Source organism: Berghia stephanieae, chromosome 10, assembly GCF_034508935.2.
Source record: "Berghia stephanieae isolate SIO BIC M18660-M18661 chromosome 10, UCSD_Bste_1.3, whole genome shotgun sequence".
NCBI classification, from domain to species: domain Eukaryota; kingdom Metazoa; phylum Mollusca; class Gastropoda; order Nudibranchia; family Aeolidiidae; genus Berghia; species Berghia stephanieae.
In genome coordinates, this window is record NC_088369.1 from 22594453 (window position 1) to 22614452 (window position 20000).

The 20000-nt window shown below is 37.5% G+C and overlaps 2 protein-coding genes across 2 annotated transcripts in view; both read right to left on the reverse strand.

Annotated features, from left to right (window-relative positions):
* The window catches only part of LOC144980612 (uncharacterized), a gene marked incomplete at its 5' end in the record, with an annotated part of 156398 nt that overhangs the window by 84087 nt on the left and 52311 nt on the right, over positions 1–20000 (reverse strand). The window lies entirely within an intron of this gene.
* Positions 10743–20000, reverse strand: part of LOC144955932 (beta-galactosidase-1-like protein 2) — a 28305-nt gene continuing 19047 nt past the window's right edge. Inside the window, exons 6-7 of the mRNA XM_078886191.1 lie at positions 14591–14747; positions 10743–13300 (exon numbers count right to left, since the gene is read on the reverse strand). Coding sequence (XP_078742317.1) covers positions 11999–13300; positions 14591–14747 — 1459 coding nt within the window. The 3' untranslated portion in view covers positions 10743–11998. The remainder of the gene's footprint in view (positions 13301–14590; positions 14748–20000) is intronic.

Below are 20000 nucleotides of genomic sequence, written 5' to 3' on the forward strand. Positions count from 1 at the left end.
AAATTCAAGGAATTGAAATACATTAGATCTCTTTGAAGGCTACCAATTAATTGTTAAAATGATGCATCTCTGTAAACTATGTAATCTGTGAATTAGAAAAACACTCTTATAAATGTAGACAAAATAAAATAAAATATATCGAGATATAGAGGTTTGGCTTTAGCGAAATCAATAAAGAAAGCCAAATGAGTGGCTTTGTTACATTTATTTTGTTACTAGATATTATCTAAAGTTACAGTCACGCAACAAAGATATTTTCTACACATAACACATTACTAGCTGTCATTAGGGACGTCATCAAACACCTATTGCTAGGTTGTCATTAGGGATGTCCAAACCTATTGTTTAGGTTGTCATTAGGGACGTCACAAACACCTTTTGTTAGGTTGTCATTAGGGACATCCAAACACCTATTGTTAGGTTGTCATTAGGGCTGTCACAAACACCCTACTGTTAGGTTGTCATTAGGGACGTCACAAAACCTATTGTTAGGTTGTCATTAGGGCTGTCACAAACAACCTATTGTTAGGTTGTCATTAGGGACGTCACAAAACACTATTGTTAGGTTCATTAGGGCTGTCACAAACACCTATTGTGTAGGTTGTCATTAGGGACGTCACAAACACCTATTATTAGATTGTCATTAGGGACGTCACATACACCTATTGTTAGGTTGTCATTAGGGACGTCACAACAACCTATTGTTAGGTTGTCATTAGGGACGTCACAAAACACCTATTGTTAGGTTGTCATTAGGGCGGTCACAAACACCTACTGTTAGGTTGTCATTAGGACGTCACAAACACCTATTGTTAGGTTGTCATTAGGGCTGTCACAAACACCTATTGTTAGGTTGTCATTAGGGACGTCACAAACACCTATTGTTAGGTTGTCATTAGGGCTGTCACAACACCTATTGTTAGGTTGTCATTAGGGACGTCACAAACACCTATTATTAGATTGTCATTAGGGACGTCACAAACACCTATTGTTTGGTTTGTCATTAGGGACGTCCACAACCCCTATTGTTAGGTTGTCATTAGGGACGTCACAAACACCTATTGTTAGGTTGTCTTTTAGGGACGTCACAAACACCTATTGTTAGGTTGTCATTAGGGACGTCACAAACACCTATGTTAGGTTGTCATTAGGGACGTCACAAACACCTATTGTTAGGTTGTCATTAGGGACATCACAAACACCTATTGTTAGGTTGTCATTAGGGACATCACAAACACCTATTGTTAGGTTGTCATTAGGGACGTCAAAAAACACCTATTGTTAGGGTTGTCATTAGGGACGTCACAAACACCTATTGTTAGGTTGTCATTAGGGACGTCACAAACACCTATTGTTAGGTTGTCATTAGGGACGTCACAAACACCTATTGTTAGGTTGTCATTAGGGACATCACAACACCTATTGTTAGGTTGTCATTAGGGACGTCACAAACACCTATTGTTAGGTTGTCATTAGGGACATCACAAACACCTATTGTTAGGTGTTTTATTAGGGCTGTCACAAACACCCAGTGCTAAGCAGTCTTTATGGACATCACGAATATCCAGTGCTAGGCTGTCTTTATGGTCGTCACAGACATCTAGTGCTAAGTAGTAGTCTTTTTAGGGACGTCACAGACATCTAGTGCTAAGTAGTCTTTTTAGGGACGTCACAGAAATCTAGTGCTAAGTAGTCTTTTTAGGGACGTCACAGACATCTAGTGCTAAGTAGTCTTTTTAGGGGCGTCACAAATGATAAAAGATAACCTCTTGTGTTAGAATGAAACTTGTTTTATTTTGAAATCCTTTTTTTTTGGGTGGGGGGGGGGGGGGGGGGGGGAGGGAAGTTCACACATCTAGAGAACGATTAAGCATTGAACAATAATTCTCATAACGTCGTATATTTTGTGTCCTGTAAAGACGAATAGTGCGTTCATAAATTTTGATTTTATTCATTTGTTGATTCGTGTTTTTTGAAATACCCAGTAATGATGACTAATAAATGATATTTATAGAAACTCGGTGATTGGTGATTTAATAATAATAACAAACCGCGAGGTCCTACACACGCTGTGGAAACGTGATAAAAATGTTAATAATTATTCTTGTTTTTAAAGCAGAACGGATTGGGACATGTTGAACTTGCAAGTCCTGAATTGGCATTCTTTAAAAATGTCAAGTTACGCTTTAAATTAAAAGAAAAAAATAGTATAATCTATCCGACATGAATACACACCCGTACTTGCTCACAAAGGATTCCCCGTTCCTTTTTTTTTTTTTTTTTGTGGATCTTTTTTATTTTAAATTCTTTCTTTTTTTCTAGCTAGAGTCGTCGTTGTATAAATAAATGACTGATGATAATGATGAATAAGTTTAATATTTTTTTTAAATATTCAATAATAATAATAATACTACAAACATAATGTTAATACGTTAAAAGATTAATAAATGATTTTTTTGTTTGTTTGTTTGAAATAACCGTTTCTAAACAAAACCCGGCAATCTTTCACTGACTAGATAACACCCGAGGTTTTAGGCGTACAGACTCAACTATTATATAATTATTATTTATTATTTATCATTATCATTACTTCTATGTTCTGTAAAATTCATCCATTATTGTTTATTATTAATTATTATTTAATCATAATTTTTAATTTTCATTATTCCTTTTCTATGCTAGATATCAGGTGAACAAAACAAGAAACAAATGTCATCAGGTTCCTAACCTGAGCTTTCATATTTGGAATACTCTTTCATTTTTGTTTTAACATTTATTTGTTTTCATTAGTTCAAGAAATTGTATACCATTTTAACCCAGTCCTTATATATATATGGAGGTTGTTTCCACGTTGGTTTAATAGCAAAAATTGAGGAAACAAAATGTGGTTGGGTTTTTTGTTGTTTTTTTTTTGTTTGTTTTTTATTGACTATTCTTATTTGTTAATTTTTTAATTTTTTTTTTTTTTTGCTTTGTTCACCCGATACTAATGACAAAACAAATAAACAATATTATGGAGAGAATCAATACGGATACCAATACTATTAACAATGATTTTAAAGATATCTTTGGTGATGATACTAGTATTACACTTCTATATGACTTGTCATTACTGTTGTACTACATTCTATTATTGTATTATCATTATCATCATTGACACTACTACTTCTACTACCACTACTACTACTACTACTACTGTTTTATAACTACTTCAGCTACTAATACAACTGGAACTACTACTACTACCACTACAATAACATCAACAACTATTAGTTTATGACAGACCTCTCTCTCTCTCTTTTTTTTTTTCTTTCTCTCTCTCTCTCTCTCTCTCTCTCTCTCTCTCTCTCTCTCTCTCTCTCTCTCTCTTTCTCTCTCTTTCACTCACACACACACACACTATTCTCCTACTCTTTCTCCCACCCCTCTCTCTCTCTCTCTCTCTCTCTCTCTCTCTCTCTCTCTCTCTCTCTCTCTCTCTCTCTCTCTCTCTCTCTCTCTCTCTCTCTCTCATTAATTCTCTCTAACCGGTGTGGTATGTGTCTACAGTACACTAATTTCTTTTGTTTTAATTATTTTTGTTTTTGTTTTTTTTTAATGGTTTCATCATTATTTACTATAACTATTCATTATGATTTTGATTTCTTTGTTACTATCTCAATAAACCAAGCAAGAAACCAGACATAGATGTCTCACCCAGTCTTCACGTGGACTCTCTCTCTCTCTCTCTCTCTCTCTCTCTCTCTCTCTCGCTCTCGCTCTCTCTCTCTCTCTCTCTCTCTCTCTCTCTCTCTCTCTCTCTCTCTCTCTCTCTCTCTCTCTCTCTACAATCACCTTCTTCTAACAAGTACAAACATTCTTGCCCAGCATAAGTGTGAAGTACGAATAGTGAAAAATCACTATGTCCTCACGTACGGCAAGGACGGCTGATGATATTCGTCTTTAGATACGGATAGGTCCAGCCAAAAATTATCTTTCCCTCTGATGGTTGGATGGGACTTATTAGTGGTTGCCTTGCCCTTGCCGATAGCTACTGGAACCTGTTGACTTTAAAGCATTATTGAGCCAAATAGAATATATTATAATAGAACACACACACACACAACGTCTCGGCTGAAAACCTTTCATCAGCCAACAGCAAAAACGATTTAAAACGAATAATATTTCACGTATAATCCAAAAAGTCGCGTGAAAATAGACTCATTGGGACATAGTGGTGCAAAATTATAAAAGAGTCAGATTCTCGATCAAGGCCCTACAAACACGATACTGGTAGTTCAGTGTTGTGGCTTTATGTTTTCTACCATCTTCAGAAATTTTAAAAAGGTGAGTTCACTTGTAGAAATCATCAAAGCCTTTAAATAATAGTTTTAAATCTACACTAGAACACACTTATAACGATCACGACTTAAAGCGAATTGATGGAAACGATTGAACTTAGTAGTTGTCTTTATCCTATTCTCTTTCTCCCCCTACCCTTTTCTCCACTATTGCAATGAAATGGAGGACTATTGCTCTACCGTTCTCTGAATTTAAAAAATATATAATTCAGAAAACTTGTCCTTCAAATGTCGATCAGTTAATATGACTCTCTCGTCGTATTGTCAAAAACTCTTAAATATTAGACTTCAAGGCAGACTTTAGTTGAAGTCCCAATTTTGAGAGTTTTTCTTAGTTTGTATTTTGGGGTTTTCTTTCAAAAATCTGTTTTTGTCGGTGTCTTTTCAGAGTAAAGAATTACTTTTTTTTAAACTTTTGTTCGTTCTTTATATTATCCGTGCTCAACTGCTGTACACTGTTGGATTAATCAAGGGACATAATCGATGACAAAAGTATTCTCCTCCAAGACACAAGGATCATAGATTGCTCTTGGAATCCATTCTCGCTCATATTCACATGATTTAAGCTCGTCCCCCGTAAATATTTCTACTCGTTTATTTACTCGTAAAGCCAGGGTAATCCTAGCCCTATTATGATGCATATCTGTAGATTGTTAACAGCATCATCATTTTCTAGTTTAAACTGGCGCTAAAATGAGTAAGGCTACAGACTGAGTGCATTCATTTTTCTCTCCTGTCCTCTCAGTCGGTCTCGTGTTTTTATCATAGTAAACTCGCTCGTTTTTTTGTTGCCGAACGCGAACGTTTTATCTCGAAATTAAAATTTCTTTCAGTATCATCACACCAGCAAAGTGAAACAACACACGGAGTTTCTTTGTTATTATTTTTAGAACACCTTTGGATTATCAGTTCTGACTAAATAAATGTTCGAATATTAATATAAACGTTTTAAGTTACACGTAGTTTGTTTGCTGGTGTGTTTCATGCGTTTGTTGCGAGTAAATTACAGAAATGCGTAGCGTCTACGACACACTGGTTGTTCACGAACATGGGACAAAAATCAATGCACTCAGTTTACAGCCTAAAGTGTCGTAAGAGTAAGTGCCAAAAAGAAAAATACTCTTCTGCAACAAGATTACGCGTCGGATGTAGACCAGAGCGGACTCAGACTGAATACGTACAATGGAATCCGCATAAAATCAACACTATTAAAGTCAACTTCTGATTAAAGTCAACACCACTTGCTGGTCCCACATTTTCTGTTCTTTATCCGTGTTTCATTGATAATGGATAATGTGAACCTTGCTTCAAGTCTACCGATATTCTGTCCGGTGTTGGCTTTATCAGGATACGACTGTATTTTAGTTTTGAGTACATTGATCCAGGTATGTCCTAAAATGGCCGAGCGAACACAATATTCTTGACTCAGGAGAAGAAACGTTGATAATAAGAAATTATACCTCTGAACCCAATTAACCGGTAGATAACCACGCCTCTCGGACAATCGTCATAATGTAAACAATGGCAGTGATTGGTAGACACAGCAAACTACACAGGTTTTACTATAGATGGTATGTGTGAAGTAAAATACCCACTGTTCTACCTCTTGATCAGTAGAATCAACACAGAAAACTGTGTAAATCGTGTGATAACTAGTCACCCATTTGTCAATATAAAAACACTAACAACGATCAGATGGAGGTCGAATTAGTTCACGTTATTGTTCATAAACAACCAACTATGTTTGTCCGAGCACGTGTGAAGGTGTGTCACAAATTCCATGTTTGGATTGGTCAAAAATCTGCTGGTTAATTGGAGTCACAAATTCAAATAACCGCCAGGAATATACGTACATATTTGTACTTGTATTTAACAGTTAGAATAAACTTAGGAGTTATCTAACCTTAGGTAGAGGAGATATCGTTTCTCCAAAATAAGTAGATTTTATTTTTTTAATTGGACATTCTCCGATTACCTCCTGTAATTGTAATCCCCAACCAAGGATTTTGAGATACTAATAGTTTGTCCCACAATGGACTGCACAAGTTTAGCGTATAGTGTTACAAAACTATCAGGGTTTGAATTTCCATTTTGCAACGCGGGGTAATCTTGTCTTTTCCTTTTTATGCGACTTTTTAGTCTTTTCCTAGAATGCGAGTACTTTACCTTTCTCAAGCCCCTGGCTGGGATTCTTTTACTTTTATGTGAGGGAGACGTTTACATGTAAAAGTGTTTGTTCTGTGTGTCTTTATTGTGTCCGTGATAGATGTGTTTTTTTTTGTGTGTAAATTGTAAATAAATGGTTGTATCGTGTGTTAATTAATGTGTGTGTGTGTGTGTGTGTGTGTGTGTGTGTGTGTGTGTGTGTGTTGGAAACACCCATACGCCTCCATTTCGGAGATAGCACATCAATGTCCGACTGTGATGTTGGGTGACTCCTGGACTGGGTACACGTTCACGTATAGATAATAGATGTGTTATGCAATCATTTATTTATTTAGCGCGCAGAATCCGCAAAGTGCTCTAAGACATTACACATACAAAGACAAATATGTAACACAAATAATATTACTATTACGTACTACTACTCAAAAGCCTGCCTGAATAGGAATGTCATCAAAAGTTCCCTAAAATTACTCTTATTTCTTTATCTATTTTTTTCGGTACGGTAATTGTTTTTAAGGGTTTTACGGCGCTTGCAACACAATAAGGTCATATGAGCGCCAGTAAAAAGGAAGAAATGGGATAGTAAAAAGTTCTAGAATTACAATTAAACTTTAAACTTTAATTTAAAGCACCCAAGATAAGGTCAGACAAAGGGGAATTGGTTCATATAGGAATCAAATGTAGATTCCAAGAGCACACTATTATTGTACCTACTGAGTTTGAGATCACCTGAAAGTCTCATCCAGACACAAGCACAGGTCCCAACTAAGAGGAATACACTCAAACTCAAATGTTGACAAATTATATGGTAATATGTAAACAAAACATAACAATAGCAGAGAAGGAAAAAAAATATAATCGCCCAAAACTGTCTATACATTTGAGTGTTTCCCTCTCTGCAAGGAATCCGGTCAAGGCCAGGACAAAACCAAGTAATTTCATTCCAAGACAGAAAGCATGTAATGTTGAAAAACAGAAACAGGATAGAAGACACAGGAAGTGCCCCCCCCCCCCTGCCCACTATGGGAGGTCAGGAACAGTAATCAATCGTCCATTTAGGGATCGAAGCGGTCTAGCAGGCAGGGGAATACAATACAAGTAGGTAGCCCAATGAGACGAAGTTGGCGCTACTATATCATTTAGTCATTTGAACATGTGGCAATTTTGAAATCCACTCTCTTTAACACAAGAAGTAGAATCCAATGGAGAGATCTAAGGATGGACCTAATGTGCTCTGTAGACTTAAGGTGCGGTCTGATGGCGTCGCCCACTTGCATTGGATGGGTATATGCTGAAAAAGAATGCAGAAATAAACTATCTAATAAAAAATAGGAACTTTTGAGTGTTTTGTAATGTGAGAAATTGTATTTATTCTCCATTGTATCGAAGAGAAACTAGCCCTGTGGTTCATACTTCTGGCTGTAAGTTATAAATTGGATTTACAGTTAAGTTACAGCACCTTGTTCATCCTGGCATAAAATCATTTTGAAACGGTGGACTGGTGGACCATATTTTACCAATTTTCCACATTGTATGAGCCTCTGATTGAAGTTGAAGAGAGTTAAACACTATTTTGAATCTTGCTTGTGGCTTTGGTAGTTTCTAGTTTGTTTTGTTTTGTTTGGGTTTTTTTTTTTTTTTGTTTTTGCCTTTTCACAAATCAAGCAATTTTGAGTTAGTGACCGGACAGGCGGTAAGACACTTGGCACACATTACCCCATTCGACTCTGGTGTGAATAAGGATCTGGCTAACTATAGGCAGTGGCTGATATTGTAATTGTAAGAGTTCGTACAAAAATGACTTTTACTTTTAGGTAATAAATTAAGGAAAAAAGGAATTTTGTTCCATTTGGCCTGTTTTGGGAATAAGCAAAGCATTGTGAAATGTATAGAGCACGGTGAGTCCGTGGAAACGCTCCATGTACATGGGTTTGCATCGGCTTCCGTCGAGAACCTGCCTAACGCTCACTGCATCAGTGGGGACTTTCCACCTGTCCAACATGTACCGTTGTGGTAACGAGCTCGAAACCGCAGAGCATCTAGTTGAACGATGTGTTGTGATGAAGCTTCCGGGTTTGCGACGATGCACGAGTGCGGCACGGAATTTGCTGATTGAGTCGATCATCATAACATACAGCTGGGTGGGGTTCCTACCTCCCATAGCGGGCAGTGAGGTACTTGCTGTGTCTTCTATCCCCTCTAATCTGTTTTCCAATTGCTTTCTGTCTTTGTCTTGGAATGAGATTGCTTGGTTTTGTCCTGACCTTGGTCGGAGTCCTTGGCTGAGAGGGAAACAGTCGAATGTATAGTTAATGTTTTGGGAGATGATATTTTTTTCCTATAAATCATCTCTCTGTTATGCATTGTATTATGTTTAGTTTACATATTATATTATAGGATTGGTAAACATTTGAGTGTATTCCTCTTAGTTGGGACCTGTGCTTGTGTCTGGATGAGACTTTTAGGTGATCTCAAACTAAGTACTTTGATGGTGTGCTCTTGGAATCTACATCTCTTCCCTATTTGAACCAATTCCCCTTTGTCTGACCTTTTCTTTTGTGCTTAAATTGTAATTCTAGAACTTTTTACTATCCCATTTTCTTCCTTTTTACTGGCACTGATATGACCTTAATGTGTTGCAAGCGCCGTAAAACCCTTAAAAAACAAAAAACATAACATACAGTATGTTGTGTGAGCACCATTAGAAGCTGCTGCCTCAAGAATGCGATTTCAGACAAGTAGATTTAACTAATTTTCTCAGTCAATGTCTTTGCCAGTGCCAGGTTTTCTTTTCACGGTGTGTCGAAATCCGACCCTCATGGAAGGTAACGATTTATATAAAATAATATTCGGTCACCAACCAACACATGCGTGCTGCGTGTAGCAGAGCCTGCTAGAGTCCGGCCAGTACTCTATTATAAAGGCCTCTCTTGTCCTGTAAGTGAAGGCGCTGTTAAATCACTAACAGTTTTCTTCTCTTTTTGCATATAAATAATGAATTTATATAGCGCTTAAAAACCCACATTAATCGTGCTCTGCGGCGCTTTACTTTACAGAATAAAAACTGAAAAAAAAAAACAGATATAGGTAGACGTCTGCGTTAAGTAAAATACATTCTTTTCCCGCCAGATCAATCTTACCAACACTAATACGTCTAGAGTCTGTATCTGGGGCTTTAGTGATAATGAAGCACCCACTGGTGGACAAAAGACAACAACAGAAAGCTCAGAGGCGTCCACGTAATTCACTTAAACTTAAAGATTAACTAATCGTACACTTAAGATCTCTTTCATTATAATTAGATATAAAGGACGTAAACAAGGAAACGCATTGTCACAATTGGGTTCTAGAGAGGAATTAAGATCTTACTATCGCACACAAAAAGACAACAGTTAACATCTATTCACGATAATAAAACTAAAACTAAAACGCGAAAACTTCATGAACAGGGGAGGCTACTGGACTTTTACTCATCACTCACTTTGAATTGAACGGTTGTTTCCCTTGAAAATGAATAATATAAACCTGCCTTGCTGAATAAATTATTATAAACTTCTCGAAGCCAGTAGTAAGGGTATAATTATAATAGAGAATCAATTGCGCGTCTAGGGAAATAAAATGTGAGGATTAAAAAAGAAAATAAAGATGCTTTTTACGTCTTTTACATTATTACAAAAAGGTATTGAAATAAAAATACTGTCAAGTGGAGTTAATTTGCCTCAATGGGTGACTTTGCCTCTATCAATAAGGAGCATTTTGACTTTGCCTCTGTCAATAAGGAGCATTTTGACTTTGCCTCTATCAATATGGAGCATTTTGACTTTGCCTCTATCAATAAGGAGCATTTTGACTTTGCCTCTATCAATATGGAGCATTTTGACTTTGCCTCTATCAATATGGAGCATTTTGACTTTGCCTCTATCAATATGGAGCATTTTGACTTTGCCTCTATCAATATGGAGCATTTTGACTTTGCCTCTATCAATATAGAGCATTTTGACTTTGCCTCTATCAATATGGAGCATTTTGAGTGGTCTCAGTCTCAGGCTTGGGACAGTTATTTTTCTTTTTAGAATAACTTGATTGTCACAAAACAAATCTTAATCAAATTTGTCCAAATCTATCGGCAAAGTCTCCCCTTGGGGCAAAATTATCCCCTTTTAACTGTAGTAGATATCTATCGTCAACACGACTTAAACAGCTAATCTCTATAAAAGTCAGAACGAAATACAGATCTGATAATCTGATAATCTTCCACTGATTCGCGGATTTCCAGTTGTTTATTTTTCCTTCAGTATTTTGATAACTCCGTGACCGAGGAAAACCAGGAGCAGCTATTAGAGGAAACCAAGGATTTTTTACAATTCACAACAAAGACAATTCAAACAGTAACGAGATGCATGATGGGTACAACAGTATTGTGTGCCACGTGTCACATCTGGAGTGGTCAGTTTTAGCAAAGTTTTAATTTGCAATGGTAAATAATGTGATATTGATATAGTCGAAGAAGTTGTCCCCCTTTTTTTTATTGTTCATTAAAAAAAAATAAAGCAATTTAATCTATCCAAAGGACGCATTGATTTCACTCGAATTTTCACCCAATTTTAATTCGTGCCCAATCGTCTCAAAACGGTATTATATCTGGATCAGTAAGATAAGTAAGAGTAAGAGTGGATTTACAATTACAATGATAAGAGATGCGAACTTGGTGTCCTTTGCATTGTAAAAACTTGTAGCCTATTTTATTTTCTAGAATAAAGAAGAAAATTAACTCTTAAGTTTCATATTTGTGACTATAGACTCATTTTTCAGCACCTAATTGTTTTTTTTTTAAATGTTTTTAAGGGTTTTACGGCGCTTGCAACACATTTAGGTTATATCAGCGCCAGTAAAATGGAAGAAAATGGGATTTATAAAAAGTTATAGAATTACAATTAAAGCACCCAAGAAAAGGTAAGACATAGGGGAACTGGGAACAAATAGGGATCAGATGTAGATTCCAAGAGCACACTATCAAAGTACTAAGTTTGAGATCACCTATAAGTCTCATCCGGACACAAGTACAACATCTAACAGAGAGGAATACACTAAAATTCTTAAATTATACTTTCAAAATAACAAACAGAGAGATGATTTACAAGGAAAGAAATATCATCTCCCAAAACAATAACAATATATTTGACTGTTTCCCTCCCAGCTAGGACTCCGGCCAGGGCCAGGACAAAACCAAGTAATCTCATTCCAAGACAAAGACAGAAAGCATGTTGGAAAACAGACATAGGGGGATAGAAAACACAGTGTGGACCTCCCTGCCCGCTATGGGAGGTCAGGATCCCCACCCAGTCAGCACCTAATCAATCCCGACATAACACCGCTTTGATACTGTGGGTCACATTTGTACATCCCGACATAATACCGTTAATAGACAAGTGGTTACATATTATTTTAAAATAATATCACTAACTGGCGGATTTTTGGTCATGGCGCTTTCTTCACCCAAGTTGAGGCTCTATTTCCAGAGAAACAATTTTAGCAGCCTTCTGCTCCTCAAACAGCAGGATCTCATTCAATCCTTCTTTCAAAATCGGGGCTGGCAAATAGAGCGTCCTCTGGGGTCCAATGTCCCAGTAACGGCCAAGATTGAATCCGTTGACGAGGACAATGCCCTTGGTGGAGCCATCCAGCTTGACGAAGCAATCGTCTGGTTTTTCCTTCACCTCAAATTGACTCCGGTACAATGCAGGGCAGAGACGGTTGGAGCCAGCAGACGCCGAGACGGCATCGTTTCCGCCAACACAGCCACTGTGAGAAGCAAGATTTGACTGGTTTTCATCATCGTCTGCAGTTTTGTTTCTAATCAGCGTCCAGGCCTTCGAATTTGCGACGTCAGTCAAGAACTCATCTCTAAAATCAAGGGCCATAACTGTCCAATTGTTAATAGGGTTTCCGCCCAAAGTTACCTCTCCTTCCATTCCTTTGCGTTGCGTGTTAAGAACATCTGGGTTAGATTTTTCGGTGAAATTGACTCTTCCGAGATTCTCAACAACAATATCGAGCAGACAGTTAGCTCCAGTTTCTGATGGATGTAAAACCAATGAACTTGTTTTCTCATGATTCATTTCAAACACTTTTACAACGTCGCCGTCGATCAAAACGGATGCTCGATCCTTGACATACGTGGGTAAAACCAACTCCATGCAGGAGGAAATCGTTATATATTTTCGGTATACGATATATCCGTGGGACTGCGTTTCTCCGTTGTCATACGTCAACATTTCCATCGTCCTTGGATTGAAAACTGATGTTACTTTCTTCACAAGATTAGTCAGGGCTGACCAAGGCAGAACTTCTTCCAGAAAAATCTCTTTTCTTTTAACCGACCTTCTGGGAATTCCCAAAGCTTTGTCAACATTTTCCAACCTCTGGCCATTCAATTTGGATACGAAATCCTTTATCATGTCGTGGATTTTGAAATATTTTTCAGTCAGTCTCCCGTCTTCCGATAAAGGCGCGTCGTAGTCGTAACTCGTCACATCCGGTTTGTAAATCCCGTCTGTCATATTGGCCCCGGACATAAATCCAAAATTCGTCCCGCCGTGAAACATGTAAAAATTGACACTTCCGTTTCTGTCAAAAGTGTATCTGAGGGAACTTTCTAGAATCTCTACAGTTCTTTGGTGGTGCTTGGATCCCCAGTGATCAAACCATCCTGTCCAAAACTCCATCACCATGAACGGAAGTGTGGCGTCCGTCTTTTCCAGGATTGACACGATGGCTTTTCCTTCCTCCACAGTCTGGGATGGATTGTGAAAAAGACATCATCAGCATCAGATATAATATAAATACATGCATGTTTTACTCAATGGAAATCTGACGCATCTATTGGAGAGTAGTCGGACTGTTTCTCCTCGACAACTCGGTATATTTGCAGTTTTGTATGACATTCGTCTTCTTCGGATCTGCACGTCACTGATTCAAGTCGTAGCCATCGTCAACGTACAGCCTGCCACTAGAACCGTAGCCATCGTTAACTTGACACTGACCAAAAAATGACATCGAAATGCCAGTCTTTGGCCATAAAAGAAAACAAATCGTGAGTTGTATTCAATAGTTCAACCAATGGGATCACTTTTTTCCATGAGCACTACTAACGACAGCTCACTAGGCGGTGCAAAAACCAAATTATGACGACAAAATGCCAGTCTTTTGGGGTTTCAGTGTCGGGCTATAACTTAACGATGGCTAGTGTAGAACCCTCTAATACATAGTTTGACGTCATTTTTTAAGTTTGTGTTGCGTCTGGTGACTTGTCGTTAGTAAAGCTCGAGGAAACAAGTGATTTCATTGGTTGAAACTGTTGAATACAACTGCCGATTTGTTTTATTTTGTGGCCAAAGACGTGTCTTTTGACGTCAATTTTTTGGTCGACTACGCTCAAATCCTGTTGTGGACGGTGTAACGTCGAGTGGTTGAAAACAGACTCTTTACTCACATTGTCTCACCGTACTCAGGCGTAGCCTTACGACATAGCCGGTAACATCGTTGTCTCTGTAGAATTAAAAAAAATGGCAATAGCGGCTCATGGACTTCATGTTTCGTTCTACGTGTTAAGTGTTGTTGTTGGCTTGGGACTTTGTATAAAGTTCTCTGAGCACTTTGGGTGGCTATTGCGCTATTTAAGAAAAAATATGACTTTTGCTTTTATAGCAGGTTACAGTTTGCCTTTCTTTGTCAAACCAGAGACGTACAGAATTGGATGAGTCTTCTTCACAGTGAGCAGTTATGGGTGGTTTGAGTGAGCGTTAGACAAAAAGTGACCAGTCACCTCTAAACGGTATCACGTTGTGGTAAACCAGTTAACGGTTAGGCTTCCTTGCAATATCCGTCCTTATCTGCATCCAGGTACTCATTCACACTTGAGTCGAGTGAGATAAACTTTCAGAAACGATATCTATGTCCTTTTATCAAATGTATAAGATTATCCAATACTTATCAGTGGTAATCGAATCAAATTCTATAATCGTAGTCACTCCGGACACAACACCATTTCGGGTCGGTGGGTCACACACGACATACAGATTTACCTGGAAATTGGCAGTGGGGATAACTCCAGGAATGTGGAGTGACGGGTTTGATCCCCATGGGTTGTCGGACGTCACCAGGAGTTCTGTGATCCCAGCTTGTTCTATGACGTCTTTTATGAAGATGAGATGGTCGATATCATCGCTGTAGGATCCGAACCTGGGGATTGAAATATCAAAGTACAATGTAGGTTGTATCGTCTTTAGAGAGGCGAGGTGCACGAGGGGTTAGAGCATCGCTCCCTGACCAAAATGGCCGCGAGTTCGAGCCCCGCTTCGGGCACATTCTTTTCTTCACTTGGTCAAATTTACTCGTCTCCGATTTGCCCACTTTGGACAGCACGGGCGATCCTTGTTGATGTCACAAGTTTGATGGAGATCGAAATTTCAAAAAAAAAAAAAAAAAAAAAAAAAAAATTAAAAATAATAAAATTGAGCGTTATATCCACTAAACGTGCTCAAAGCGCATTGCAAAGGGTCTCTGACCAACAGCAACGTGTAACATGTAGAACGTGTTATGGTGCCTGTTAGAAGAATATTACAATTTTTTTCACGACAGAGACAACGCTGTTAACGGTTAACTCATTTTACACCGGAGTACGGTGAAGGAAAGTGAATAAATAGTCTTTTCCAAGGACTCAACTATGCGCCGAGCGAGGCTCGAACCCAGGACCTTCCGCCGAGCCGAAAGCGAATGTCACACCACAAGACCACATAGCCGCACATTAGAATTCTACATAGAAGGCCTCGGCGATATCATCAAACGATGCCACGCAGAAGGGCGCAATCTTTTTAAAATGATCCTTATACGACGTAGACCAGTGTCTATGATCAAAACAAAATAATAAGAGCTTTTACCCTCGCATTTTCCACTCAATGTGTTCAAAGCATTTTACTAGCCGTTCCAAGCCCACACCAACGCTTAACATGTAGGACGAGACATGGAAGGCGCTTTTTTTTTACAATATTTTTTTCCCCAGAGAAACATCAGTTACTCATCAGGTACTATTTCTAGACATGCGTTAAGTGAGAGAATGTGAGTAAAGACCATACGTGGTGAGTACTACGAAAAAGTCACAGAATTACGATTTTTTTTTACTCCAGCTACAGAGCTGCATTCTCCTTTTTGACTCAATAAATCTTTTTGAAAAGGAACGTTTAGTTCCGTAGATCCTATATTCAGGACGTTAGTGCATTTGTGAATCATGGTGATGGCAAATCATTGATTTGTAAATCTATCTAAAGTGACTTTTCATTTATTTTTTTCACCCCTTGGAAACTACGATTTTTTTAAATAATTTGAAGTTGGCAGCTCTGGTAAAGACCCTTATTCAAGTTTAGGCAGAGCAGTGGAATACGGAAAGTCCAAATAGGAAATTGAATGGAAGCTTCAATTTAATAAAGGAAAGGCAACAGATAATGTGGACGTTTCGAGTATCCCCTTTATCAACAAAACTCTAGGATGTGTTGGAATATGTCAGTACTTGTCCTTGTGCCTGAGATGTAGACTTGAACTCAGGTTTCTCTGATCATGATCTGTTATTAGAGACTACAGGAATAGCGCACTGCTTTCTTTTCTACAAATAAATTCGATGATAAATATTTATCAATCGCCACAGTGGCTAATCTTTCCTTCCCCTCTTTAGTTAGAAAAAAAATTAATAATAAACATGAACATTCATACAGCGCATTCCACGGATAAACCATGCTCAATGCGCTTCACAATATTTCATTTATTCTTCTGGCATTCCATATGGAACTATATTTCTATTTCATACAGGTCAGTCCCCAGTTAGGCGTCATTTTTGTATTAACACTTTTACAATATCCGTCACTGCCTGTAACCAGGTATTCATTTACACTAGAGTCAAGTGTGGTAATGTATATTAACTGCCTTACTAAGAGCACAACGTCGGGACCAGTTTTCCACGACCACTGTCACCCATACTTCCACTGATCGCGCTCGACATCGTTTGATCATTGTGTCAAGACGAGACACCTGACTGAGAGACGAGACACCTTACTGAGAGACGAGACACCTTACTGAGAGACGAGACACCTTACTGAGAGACGAGACACCTGACTGAGAGACGAGACACCTGACTGAGAGACGAGACACCTTACTGAGAGACGAGACACCTGACTGAGAGACGAGACACCTGACTGAGAGACGAGACACCTTACTGAGAGACGAGACACCTTACTGAGAGACGAGACACCTGACACCTGACTGAGAGACGAGACACCTTACTGAGAGACGAGACACCTAACTGAGAGACGAGACACCTTACTGAGAGACGAGATACCTTACTGAGATACAAGACACCTTACTGAGAGACGAGACACCTTACTGAGAGACGAGACACCTGACTGAGAGACGAAACGAGACACCTGACTGAGAGACGAGACACCTTACTGAGAGACGAGACACCTGACTGAGAGACGAGACACCTGACACCTGACTGAGAGACGAGACACATTACTGAGAGACGAGACACCTTACTGAGAGACGAGACACCTGACTGAGAGACGAGACACCTTACTGAGAGACGAGATACCTTACTGAGAGACGAGACACCTTACTGAGAGACGAGACATCTTACTGAGAGACGAGACACCTTACTGAGAGACGAGACACCTTACTGAGAGACGAAACGAGACACCTTACTGAGAGACGAGACACCTTACTGAGACATACACAAGTAATCAGACCAACAGGATTCAAAGTGGAATCATTGAGTAAATTGTCACCCATCGTCCCATAACGGTATCATGTGATGGGGATGTCCACGCTAAAAGAAATCATTGATGCTATGCGTTTAGTTAAAAAAAAAACTCCTAACACCTATATATATATATATATATATATATATATATATATATATATATATATATATATTAGAGAGAGAGAGAGAGAGAGAGAGAGAGAGAGAGAGAGAGAGAGAGAGAGCAATATCCACTGAACATGCTCAAAGCGCCTTACAAGGGGTCCCTAGCCAACAGCAATAATTAACATGTAGGACGAGACATGATGCCTGTTAGGCGATATTACATTTTTTTCAGACAGAGACAACCTTGTTAACAACCAGGTACTCATTTTACACCTGAATACGGTGAGAGAATGTGAGTAAGGAGCCTTTTCAAAGGACTCGACTATGTGCCGCTCAGAGCGGGACTCGAACTTTGGACCTTCCGATCCGAAGACGAGTGTCAAACCCCGGGACCATATAGCCACACGAAGCAAAGACCTTATCCGCTGCCCCACGCTGCTTAGTAGTATGGACGGAACGAAATTGACGTCACTCAACCCTTTGTTATTGTTTTTAGCCAGCACTTTGTACCATCAATCATACTATAAACGTTTATGGTTACACATATCTAGTTATGTGTTGGTACGTGTTATCTCTGGTTGGCGGATGTTAGGAGTTTGTTGTTGATTTTTTAACTAAACGCATAGCATCAATGATCAATGTGCACTAGTTAATGCTCCAGTACCCGAAAGGTACTGAGTTGAATACTCGACTAGCCTTGAAGAATTCACGTCATCTAATTTCACTTTCCGGCGCTGCACTGCGGCTGACGCTTGGGTTGTTCGTCTTTCTTCCCTTGGAATAGACCCTAAAGACCAACGTGAACATAATTGCAGGTCTGAAAACCGAACGCAATTATAAGGGCTTGATTTAACATTGTTGTAATGGACAAAACTGTGAATTGGGATCAATGACATCATCAATTTATGTGTTGATTGAGAAGTATTGAGGAAAGCCTACAACTAAGTAGTTGTTGGTCTGATAACCAAATTGTTATTAGCTCATTGTTGTCATGAAAATACTCTCAAACCAATGCATGGAAATACTCTCTTTCCATTGGTTTGAGAGTATTTCCATGACAACAATGAGCTAATAACAATTTGGGTTATCAGACCAACAACTACTTAGTTGTAGGCTTTCCTCAATACTTCTCAATCAACACATAAATTAATGACGTCATCGATCCCAATTCACTGTTTACCAGCTGTATTGTTTTGGAGGTGTAAAACAGACGAGCTGGTTCCACGGTTCTAACTTCAGGGGAGACAAAAGCCGGCATTTCTTTGGGGGCGAAATGAGTTTCCGTTATCGCTTTGCCGTGTCAATATCAAGTCCGTTGGAAGAAAAGAGCAAGAATGCGATGTTAGCTTGTTGGAGTTGACATTAACGACGTGGTGTGATTGACAGAGGAGACAAGGTCCAGTGATTGCGTTTGGAGGCCGCCACCGATAGAATGAATACTTGATGTGGCTGAAAGCCAACAATGAAAACTGTGACTGTGACCCAGGGGAGGGGGAAGAAGCAGTGAGGAATTCCATGTCTTTTAAAACGTTGCTGTAAAACATCGCAACTTATTTCTCGATTATTTTTTTTCTTTATTTCCACATGTTTTCCAATTTTTCAAATATTTATTTTTTTAAGGAACCATATTGAAAGGATGAAGTAAACAATTTTTTATAATAATAATAATAATAATAATAATAATATATAATAATAATAATAATAATAATAATAATAATAATAATAATAATAATAATAATAATAATAATAATAATATATAAAAATAATAATAATAATAATAACAATAATAATAATAATAATAATAATAATAATAATAATAATAATAATAATAATAATAATAATAATAATAATAATAATAATAATAATAATAATAATAATAATAATAATAATAATAATAATAATAATAATAATAATAATAATAATAATAATAATAATAATAATAACAATAATAATAATAATAATAACAATAATAATAATAATAACAACAATAATAATAATAATAATAACAATAATAATAATAACAATAATAATAATAATAATAACAATAATAATAATAACAATAATAATAATAATAATAATAATAATAATAATAATAATAATAATAATAATAATAATATATTTATTTTATGTTTTATTGATAACTTTTTATTCATATTTATTTATCAAAATACATGTCTTAAATTATCTTATCTCTTTCTTTTTTTAATTTATTTTTTATATATTTATTTATTTATTTATTTATTTATTTATTTATTTATTTATTTATTTATTTATTTTTGACAATAACTTTAAGGTCAATATCCATATGGCCATGTTTAGTGTGTTGATGTATGTAATATAAGAAGAAGATGAAAATAAACTGACAAAATGACGACAAACGTTGGATGTCTCTTATTCCTGAGGTTTAAAAAAAAGATTCACAGAATCAACGCACAAAAAATAGAATACTACAGTAGCATAAACCGATGCACGTGTCGTTGTATGCATCAAATCAAAACCTATCATTGTTGACCAAAGTAATACCAATGTGTGCCTGGACCCATTCGGCCTCTTAATTAAATAACGTGGCCCAAAAATCTGAT